This window comes from Daphnia pulicaria, chromosome 7, assembly GCF_021234035.1.
Source record: "Daphnia pulicaria isolate SC F1-1A chromosome 7, SC_F0-13Bv2, whole genome shotgun sequence".
Lineage (NCBI taxonomy): Eukaryota > Metazoa > Arthropoda > Branchiopoda > Diplostraca > Daphniidae > Daphnia > Daphnia pulicaria.
Window position 1 is genome coordinate 8,384,950 of NC_060919.1, and position 10,691 is coordinate 8,395,640.

The 10,691-nt window shown below is 39.2% G+C and overlaps 1 protein-coding gene and 1 long non-coding RNA gene across 2 annotated transcripts; one reads left to right on the top strand and one right to left on the bottom strand.

Moving 5' to 3' along the window:
- Positions 1-5,396: 5,396 nt before the first annotated feature.
- On the bottom strand, positions 5,397-9,612 carry LOC124348692 (putative Dol-P-Glc:Glc(2)Man(9)GlcNAc(2)-PP-Dol alpha-1,2-glucosyltransferase). Its single transcript, XM_046798966.1, has 6 exons — positions 9,436-9,612; positions 9,178-9,366; positions 8,940-9,105; positions 8,772-8,879; positions 5,588-5,618; positions 5,397-5,520 (listed from the first exon to the last, which is right to left on the bottom strand). Exons 1-6 carry the CDS (start codon positions 9,610-9,612, stop codon positions 5,397-5,399), a joined length of 795 nt encoding a protein of 264 aa, XP_046654922.1.
- Positions 9,613-10,035: 423 nt separating this feature from the next.
- Positions 10,036-10,379, top strand: LOC124348621. The gene is made up of 3 exons (XR_006920064.1): positions 10,036-10,113; positions 10,222-10,269; positions 10,349-10,379. It is a non-coding gene; the product is annotated as an uncharacterized LOC124348621 (long non-coding RNA).
- The last annotated feature ends 312 nt before the right edge of the window (positions 10,380-10,691 follow it).

Sequence of the window (10,691 nt, forward strand, 5' to 3'; positions counted from 1 at the left end):
CCAACATCGACCCAATCGAGAAGATATACAGAAACCAAACCTTTAAGAATCCTTAACTTAGTCAAGCCCATCATGTTTCTAGCAAGTCGACTCAAGAAGAAGAAGAAATCTCGAGCCGACGCCAAGGCGGTCAAAACAGCTCTGAGCTCTGGGCGGTGGTGTACCACGACATCAAGAGCGCGCGACGCCGCAACATTCTGGCTCAAATCTACCCACAGAATATTGGGCTACTAGACGACAAGGCTGTCCTGCCAACGGGTGGGGAACACCTCTTCGGTCCGAAGTTCACCCAGGCCCTGGTCGAGCAGGTGACAACTCTGAACGCTCTCGAAAACGCGGGAGCCCCTCGCGCGTCCGGATCTAAAGGTGGTCACGATCAACGCCAATTTTATCGCGATTTCAGCCACCCTCGTTCATCTTTAGGTGGTCGTTATTCCATTTTAAAGGATCCCAGTATGTCAAATCTATTCTCTTTTCCTGTTATGGTTTTTCTTTTGGACACATAGCGCGTTTTTATGTTAAATGGTCAAGACCGACTTTCGATCGGTGGAATTTATCAACGGTAGCTCAAAGTCTACAACTAGATTCTAATTGTGAGCCCGTCCAATTCTCGATTCAGCCAAAGAGGACCCTCGTTTCGACCTCGTTTCGACACGCAATTCGGGAGCGGATCGGCTCACCAAGTTGAACTTGATTGACTTATATTTGTCGGTCTCAATTTTTTCCTTTTTTGGAAGGCCTTTTGAAATTCCTTCAGTTTAAATGGGGGGCGTTTTCTTAACGAGTATCAACGATTGAAATTTAGGAAAAAAATTCTAAAAATAACTTCGTTTTTCGGCCATGCCGGGCTTCATCCTATAAGCCACCTAGCGCTCGCTAAAACAAAATGTTCTCTTTGCCTTTAGGGTGGCTTATAGGATGATTATCTCGGCTTCTGATGTCTGGTGTTTGGAATATAGACGAAATCGGAGTTTCGCATCGGTGGAACTGTTCGCTGAGATTTAGACGCAGGCTTGATGATAATTGGCGCCCCCTTTTCTTATAAAAAGTGTTTTGTTACCCCTTTTCTTCCGCGGTTCGCCTGTGGGAAACGAACTTGCCGTGGGGTAGCGGAAGACGAGAAGGAGCTTTTTTATTGCACCAGTCGAAATAAAGAGGCACCATGCCAATAATTCCCAAACTCCATGTTCTAATTTCAAATAATTCCATGACAGCGAAATGTGTTACGATCACGACTGTGATACAAGTTTTATGTTGCATACGGTGAAGAGAGAGGCGTGAAGAAGTAGGAGAAACAACCTAGATGTCTGCCCCTGGACCCGTGTTTCTATGTGAATTATGTGAATTACGCTTGTGAACGATGAATAGGGACCATTGATGGCACGGACAAAGTAGCTATAAGTGGAATCGGAGGAAGTGGGGGGGGGGGGTTGGGCATAAAGGATCCCGCGTGGGGGAAGCAATGACCGCGACCACGAGAACGCCCCCCAATGACAAAAAAAAAATGGTGAAGCGTAGACCCAATTCTAACTTTTCGAGATTGGGGGAAAATGCAATGCCACTTTCGAGCGTCTCAGGATAATAATGGGGACCAAGCACTTTTTTCGGTTGTGTGGTTGCAACCTTACCGGACGGGGTGGAATTGATACCACTCCCTTCCTGCTTTGTAAAATTTGAAAGGGGTAACTCGCAACTCACTTCTACAGGGTGATCACTGTAGTATCCAAAATTGACAGGGTTAGCACTATCATAATACGTTTGTTTTTGTTAGAAGGCTTTTCATTTGTCTCTGGAATATTGAAGGTTTCATTAATTTTTTTTCAGTCGAGCCCATCTGCCAAGACATCAAATATCATCAAAAGTTAACATTGGTCTGTTTTACCTGTTTTTTATATTGTAGATGTGGATTATCATATTCAAACCAATCACGAGTTGCGTTTCTGAATCTTTTGAATACATTACATGAAATTATTTTATTTGCGTAAACCCGAAAACATGTATCGCTCAATTGGCACAAATACATTTCAGTAATCTGAAAGGTATCCCTTAAGTTTCGTTCCATTTAAATTCGTTTGTTTGAAGGAGCACCCACCGAGGAGTAGGTTGGTGGCTTTGGGACTTCTCGACTCTATTTTGTCGCGTTTACGGTCACGTAGATCAGAGCAGAATTGGTTTTTATAAATGTAGTCGGTGTGATCAGCCTTCGTTAGCGTCAGGCTGTAGAGTATTTCTTTTGGGCCTTAAGTGTAAGGAAACTCAGATACTTGAACAACGCGGAAAATCAGAGAAGTGAATATGAAGTACAGAGGATTGCTCAAACTGCGATTAGGTAAAGGCATCTGTCTATTGTTTAACCGGATGTCTCACCAGTGACTTCTCCTTTACATACTTCGAGAATGCATACATTTTGATTACACTGCCACTGATGGATCCACCACATTGTGAACTTTAACATTACTCAGATTGATACTCGTTGCCTATTACTATATAAGTTTTTATCTTCGTTTAGGAAGCATTTACATTTAATGTTGGTTATTCGTGGCGGAGCAAACCTTCAACCCCTTCCCCACCAACTTGGGTGAAATTTAACGATACAAATTTAAGCCATTGGATGGGGTTAATAAATATTTCACAGGGATTTCGGCAAACGATTACTCACTCAAAAGGAATGCCAATTGGGTCCAGTTAAAAGCTAATCTAGATTTCATGACAAGACCGCTAAATAACCTTCATTATGCAAATATTTTCGGGTTTTTCCGTTCCGTTACGTGCGAACGTTCACTCGAAATTACGCGACTGAAAAAAATTTCGTCCACGTCACTCTTTTGGCTAGGTGCACTGACATGCAAAAGCACGTTCACAGGATTCTTCAAACTCCCTGGCTGTGTTGGTAACAATTGATAGAGTGGATCCTCGGTTGCTGCAATACCGCGCCTGCTTGTCTGAACTCGGCTCACTCGTCGAGTGTTGTACAGATACTTGGAAATCTGGATTCCAAATTAAATAGTTGCCACCGAATGCCACCCTCTACCTTCCATTAAAAACCAAATTTTAAAAATGAGTTGTAACTGAAAATAACAAAATAATCATTACACCACTTTGTCACGACCTATGGTCTAACTGTCGAACATTCCACGCTTGAGATTAGACTAGCCGATTTCTTCTCCCAAAAAGGGAACCCGTAATCGGATAACTGTTTGGTGATGACTGGCGGTGAAGCCCGTGGATGGAAGAAGAATAATATGTGAATCTTGAAAAGGTCATTTACGAAGAAAAGGATTACAGTGACTTGTTGAATATTTGTCACAAATGCGACCTTGTACAAGGAATTTCAACTTGAAAGGGCAGCGACAAGGGTAGGGGGTGGGTGGGGATGTCTTGATAGCGAAATTAATACAGAACACTATCACGCATCGACTTTCACCAGACACTGTCACTCTCTTCGTGTAGACCAGGTAAGTGTCGGAAAGTCGTTCACCGTTACCTTGAACCGTTGATAATTTACCCCAACACGGATTACCTTGCAAATTTCTCACAAAGTGCATGAACATTTCCTTTAATGGACTTTCACATGTCTTCGGCCTTGTGATGCTAGGTCAAGGGTGCAAGACACAGGTGAAATCAATGATTTTGCAGCCGCCCTTGGCAAAGGTGCCGTTTGATTTCAGACCGCGACTCGGGGACAGCCTGGATGAATGTTGGAGAAAAAGAGCCATAGATGTGCAGAACTAGAAAAAACTGTCATAAAGTAATTTGGCTTACGAGACCTCTTCCTAGTGACGACCACCACACCATTAAGTAAGCTGATCTTACCTGCAGCTCATTGCCATTAGTTTATCAGCATAGTTGGACGAAAAATTGAAATTCAACGATGAAAAAATCCTTTCAGCGTACCTCGAGTTTTACTACATCGTTTTCGAATGCAAAGTCGTGAAAGACCTTTTGAATAATACGTATCGTCTGTAACGTAGCCGGATAATTACAGGAAATGAAATCAAGGAAAACAAAATTAGAAATTAGAAATAAATAAAAAAATTTTAATCGGGAAAACGAGTGAAATGACGTTATTTGATTTTCATCCGTGATATTGACGGCTTTCTCCTCTTCGTCTCCAAAGGCGTAGTAATCCGGATGCGGAAAATTGCAGTAGTTAGTGGTTCCTCCAACTTTTGCAAGCCGTTCAAGGTAAAAGAAACAGTGAGCATCTAGCCTTCTCGGATGGAAGATTCACGCTCTCCGGCAGTCAACGGACTATCGTGTTTTTTGTAAGATACAGACCCTAACGCAAATCCATACAACTGATGCAGCAACGTCCTGTCCTAGGGTCCCTAGTCGCATCCCGTCGATTAGTCTTCACGAAATATGGGAGAACTTGCCTCTCTTTCAATTTACGAATGAACTCTTAATTCCCTTTCTCCACCTTAATACCGCTCCACTTTCTCGACACAGAATGGGTCATTTGATGCTATGCAACATATAGCTGGGACGTCCAGCTTTTTTGAGGGATCGATTGCTGCGAATATAATTTTTACGGAGAGTATGTAGCGCAATTACCGCAGAAGAGGTTTGCAATTGGCTTTTGTCTCAGAGCAAGGGTTTGCCCTTACTGTAGACGATTCTTCTTAACCGCTTTTCCTTAAAAAACCCAGAGCTCATAGAAAATGAGTAGCAAAAGAGAGCGAAGACAAAGAGTTTTTTTATAACAAAAATTTTGCGCTTTTTCTTTGGTTTTCGTACCGGTTTCTATCGAATAGTTGTTGTTTCTTTCTTTTCTGCAGCCTTAAACATACATGCTTTACGTAGTTGCATCTGAACTCACACTTTGCTTTCCATTCATTTTTGTCTTCGATATATTTTCATTTCAATTTGTTTATCATCATTTGGAGAAACATGGACATTGAAGAGAGCATAATTTTTCATCAAATTTTGGATACATACCTTTATGATGATATACTTACTTTTCAACAGAGGGAATCAGCAGTATGGACGCCGAAGAATTCATTAAATGAAAGAGCAATTAATATACCACTTCACGAACGCAAAAATGAAGTAAGTGAAAGTCGGATGAAAAGTAATTGAGCCATAAAAATATTTGTTTTTTCTTTATACAGTAGAAAAAGGCACTCGAGGAAACAATGAATATACAGTGAACTTTATCGCCATAGGATATGCAACCAAAGCTTTTGGAGCAATGTCGAAAATCTTCTACGATTTTATAGATGGAAGCATGATTGAAAAAGACCTGGCTATTTCTGGATTACTTAGTGATATAATCATCATAAATTCAGAATATTTTGGAACACGGTAGTAACCGATTGAACTTTTTTAACGTATTCAACTCAATTTTAAAAATGAGTAAGACTCGCACGACTTATATAAAGAAATATCTTTTCCAACTAAACCCGCACGTTACCTCTGTCAATATGTACGCGACTCGAACCAAAATCAGTCGATTTAACATGGCATTTATCTGACTGAAGCATGTTGTCTGGCTTAACATCACGATGAATGATGCCATGCCTATGGGAACATAGAAATTTTGTTATAAAAGATGTAAACAAGAATTGTGTAACACAAAACAATTTACTTGTGAGAATATTCCAACGCTAGAGCAACTTCTGTTGTGTAAAATGTGGAATTTTTAAATAAAAATATTGTATGCTCTTGTGACGTTCTTCGTTTCGTTTCTGTCTTGTAAAACATAGGCCTACTGAAGAAATTCTAAGTTTTAAATCTCATTTTGTATAATCTTTCATTATTAATGCTACTTGAAATTGATAGAAATGGAAAATTTAAATAGGCCTACTGACCTACCCCAAATTGGAGACATCGATGGTAGCTCCAATGTTTCAGGAAATGGATCTGCTGTAAATGATTTTTTAGTTATGTTTTAATTTAGGTTTAAAATGCATTTTTTTCTTAGGAGTACAACATTTTGAATCCTTGACGCTGATTCCAAAGGAAGATTTCAAGAATGATGACACTGATAAAGGAAATCAATCTGTTGAAAGTTTCAATTCTCAATTCTGTTTAATATAAGGTTTAAATGGGTTCAAAAATTCACATATTTTTATCCAGAAACAATCATAAGATGTAAATAATGATGACGCTGAAAAAGGAAATGAACCTGCTGGAAGTATCTTTCAATGTTGTTTAAAATTAGGTTTAAACGGGTTCAAAAATTCACCTTTTTCATTCAGAAACAATCACGTGTGTCACTTCTTAACATTCCTGTCAGCGGGATGTTCTGTGAAATTGTGGCTAAGTTTCTCGGTGCAATGGCAAAAATCGTTTTCGACTGCCAAAATGGGAAAATGACTTCAAAGGGGCATGACATTGCTGCATCGTTATTGTCATGCCTGGTTCTTAATGCAGTTTTGGCGACGTTGATGGGTTCTTTCATGTGGATAAGAAGGATAATAGAACGTATTTCAAACCTTATGTTTTTTTTCATTTTCTTATTAGGACTTTTGTCTTGCTTATTTTCTTCAGTGATTGATATCATAGAGTATGCTAAAATCATGTATTTTAGGCCTAATTAAGACTTAAATTTAATTTTTTACGTATTTCTTCCCTTTTTTTCTCTTCCTATCGGTTTCTTAAATAATCTGATGATTCAAGTGGAAGAGGGCAGTAAGAACTAGCAATACATCTCTTAAGAATGTTAGGAACATTTCAATTGTGACTGGCCATATAGTAAAGTAAGAACTCTTTCTTAAACTAGAATAGATATAAAGTATCAACTGTGGAGATAATAAACGATAAATATAAAACTTGGGCAGTCTTGATGCAACTACGCTGTGATTTTGACCACCATGGGCTTAGAGAGCTCTTTCTCGAGCTCTCCGATTTTTTTTCGAAATTCCTCCTTCTCGATCAGTTGCTCACAGCACCCCACTTTAGCCTTAAAAATAGAAAGAAAACCAAATTATGGTCTTGTTACAGGTAGCCAGCATAAATGTCAGTTTAAAATTTAACTCGCATAGTCAATAGGTGAACTATGCAAATATAGGTTATCATTCACAAAATTTTGGAACAGAAACTGAGACCTGAATCCCACCAACATACGTTGACAGACTCTTCTGACGATGCGACAGTAAAGATAAACCGCTACCGTTTGCTGTGCTTTAATACGTCAGTAACATTTTTTTTCTTTTTTTAGTTGTTTTTCCACCAACAAGTCCAGGATCACGCTTCAATTTGCAAGTTGATTGATTACACTGAATTGTCTGATGACACTCCTCCCCCTCTGACGACACCTCGCGTAGGAAAGTCTTCCCTCGTCTACGTCTGCAACTTCAGCCAAGACCTCCAACTGATACGGCTGACTGGCTGGTGTACAGCGGTAGTGGAAGAGGGGTTGCCGAAACACGCCACAGTCTCGCTGATTGAATTTTGGTAAGATTGTTTCCATAGAAATTTTCCCTGTTGTCTCCGAGAAATGAGTGTACAACTCAGTCGTAATCCGCTGATGACAGCGAGCCTGCATGCCCCCTGCTTGATTCCTGTCAAAGGTAGCACGTTGTTGTCGGAAATGCGAAGTTTCACCAAGGAGTTTGCCCGCGAAAGGATTTTCACATTAACGGATGGTGAAGATGTCATTCTACGTATGAAATGCGATTTAGGGAGTGTCTCAAGCCATGTCGGCCTTTCTGAATATTAAATTATTCGGACCCAAAGTCCCTCACGGAGTTGCCCCTCCCCCTTTCAACCAACTTCGCCAACACGCGACTGCCCACTGATCAATGATAATCGCAACCCTAGAGTAGTGTGGTTGAGCTAATGTAGAGACGGACATATGTTTACTAGCTCCACTGGCCTGAAAGGATTTGGAATTCAGGCAAGTGGCAGTGGACTTTCATACCACTGGTATGAATGTCTTTGGCCCAAATTAAACATATACTTGTCGTTTCACGAATAAATATTACTTTAAAAGCAGATATATTGGTGAAATTGTGCGAAAATACGATTAACAGGCCCTATTTTTCGACGTTTGACATACGGACTGTGTATCGGGGCCCAGGCATCGGAGCCTTATTGTAGGCTTATTGTAGGCCTTTTACAAAACATGAAATGATTTTTATTGGGGCTATGAAATTTCGGAAAAAAGATCTAACTAGAAATGTATTTAATTTAAATTATTAAATCACCCGATAACTAAGAAAACCATAGCATCAAATAACTAAGAATGGGTAGGAAATGAAGGGAGAAGTACTGCAACAAATAATTTATCGTGAGACCAGTCAATTCTCCATAATCCGCCATGAACAAAAATAGCTGGTTCGTATAAAAAGACAGGGGACGTTTACAAACTGTCTGTAATGGTTATACGATGAGGCACACGATTATGTCATCGTAATGGCGATATACATTGAGAATTTGAAAAACAAAGCCATCCAAGAACTGGGTCGGATATGCAATCTTACAAACAAAAAAGGGATGAAGAAATAGCGAATCTCTAGGAGTCGTTGAGGCACCAGAGCGACAAAACAACAGACAATGAATGCCAAAGCAAATATGAAACTCTTACTCGTAGACATCGTTCGGTAGGTTGCAAATGCACCAAAGAGATACAATGGAATGATGATGTACCGATGATGATGTATGTACCGTATGTATGAATTTTTTTTTGGGGGGGATTCAAATTTAAAAACTTTTTCAAAATGACCTAGAATGTAACATTCAATATTTAAAAATGGTTCCAATTAAAATTCTATTCATATTCTTATTTACTTGAACTTGATGCCAACTTGAAAGAATGTGGAATTTACGATCTTTGGTTGACAACAGTAGCTTTTGCAAACTTAAATAGAAGCATCCAACAGCTACAAGGATTACGCAGACGATAGACGTTTGTCTCACCAGCACGGCTGCGATTCCTGCACGACAAATGTGAAAATTAACAAAGACGATTAAATTTACGACTTGGAAATCCATACCAGCAACAGCCGCTAATGCATTCTTTCCGTACATGTGAAGACCGTACATGAGAAAAACTAGGAACGACGCAGCTACATCAGTGTAGTACAGAAATGAAAAAAAGAAAAGAGGTGGGAAGAGGGCTACATTTAGTGCTGATGCCATGCCTTTCCATGTATCGTGTTTCTGGATTTCAGAAAGAAAATACAATGCACTTTCTACTTAAAAAAACAAACAAGGTAACACACTTTAGCTTACCCCAGAGTCTCGATGGATTTTTTTGGTCAACCAAACGTTCAGCACAAAATTGCTCAAACTGAGAACAACATTGGTTAGTCGTAGGTGATGTGTTTCACACAAATTTTTACTAAACCAGCTAGATAATGGTGTAATGACACCAACCGAGATCAGATACAATCCAGGCAAAGTAGTAATCCTGTTATCCCACTGCATAAACAATAATTTTTTGTTAGATAATTTGTTGACAAAATATCAGAATACAATATAAAACCCTACATGTGAAAAGTTTCCTTGGCAATATTCTTGGGCTTGTGGCACATGATAGATCTCGTCAAGATAAGGGACAGGTTGAATCTTGTTAATTTGACTGGATACCACCAACAGCGCAGCGAAATACACAGCTGATACACAAACCAGCACAGAAACAGTTAATCTATTTATCTTGTCACTCATTTTTCTTCTTCTATTTTAAAAGAACGACGTTTTTTTTTAATTTGTGGCAATATTAATAATATAATCTGTTCAGTCAGTTCAGCAGAAGTTCAAAAACGTTTTTGTAAAAAAATTTATCGTGAGGGACTATTCTTGTAAGCTGTAACCACTGATAGCCGATAAAACATAAAATCCACAAGAGGTTGCTGAAACCAAGTTAAAAATTTTTAACTTTAACACACGGAAACGTCACAAGTGAACGAAAACTGTGTGGAGTATTACAGACTAGTATTTCTAGCTTTTTTTCTAGCCGGCATTAATTTAAAAAACATAATGAAAAACATTATGTTTTTAGATTTAAAATATTAAAAATATGTTTTTAGTTAAAAAAGCTGAAATTGCCCACAGGCTTCACTCGCTTGACAACTTTAATTTCAGTTGTAAAACTTGCTATATATCTTCTGTCGGCTTCGTTCTGAATCGTGAGAAGCGATATTCGACTAAACGAAAATCAAAATGGAGGTGTGTATCATATAACTCGTCGATTTAGTTTGGTTATCAATACTAGCTTTGTATTTTGAATTAACCTAAAAATTTACTAATAACATTTCATTTTGGGTTCACTTTTAGATTGGCATTTTAAGTACTTCAGGGGGAAAACAGCTGGCAACTTTAACGGTAAGTTGAGTTAGGTGGCAGACATGTATGGCACTCTGCCACTAGAATGACCATTGACCAAATGTATTTCTTCTTTTAGGTTGACCCAAATTCAACACTATAGGAGCTGAAGACCCAAATTCACCGCTTGAAATCTCATCTCTACCCTGACATGCCAGAGTTTCGTCAAGAACCTCGTGGCAAAGGACTGGATGAGAGCAAGACAGTTGCAGCACTTGGTTTGAAAGACATTCTACGTGCAGCCAGCCAGCCCATGAGTCAAGTTAGCCAGTAGGTTTCATTTACTTAGTTATTGCTATTATTTTCCCCCCTCTATTTCCCTGTTTCTGTTAACAGCATTGCAGCCATTTGCTGGGTGTTTCACTACAGCAAACGCATCTTGGAAACTCTATTCGTTCATCGGTTCAAGTGTGTTTAGTGTG

Excerpts from the sequence above, each read along its gene's own strand:
- LOC124348692 (XM_046798966.1), bottom strand. The coding sequence starts at position 9,612 with ATGAGTGACAAGATAAATAGATTAACTGTTTCTGTGCTGGTTTGTGTA. Across the intron at positions 9,106-9,177 it reads AAATCCATCGAGACTCTGGG|AAACACGATACATGGAAAGG; the intron begins GTAAGCTAAAGT and ends TCTGAAATCCAG. Across the intron at positions 5,619-8,771 it reads ACTGTTGTCAACCAAAGATC|AAGTTGCTCTAGCGTTGGAA; the intron begins GTAAATTCCACA and ends TTTACACAACAG.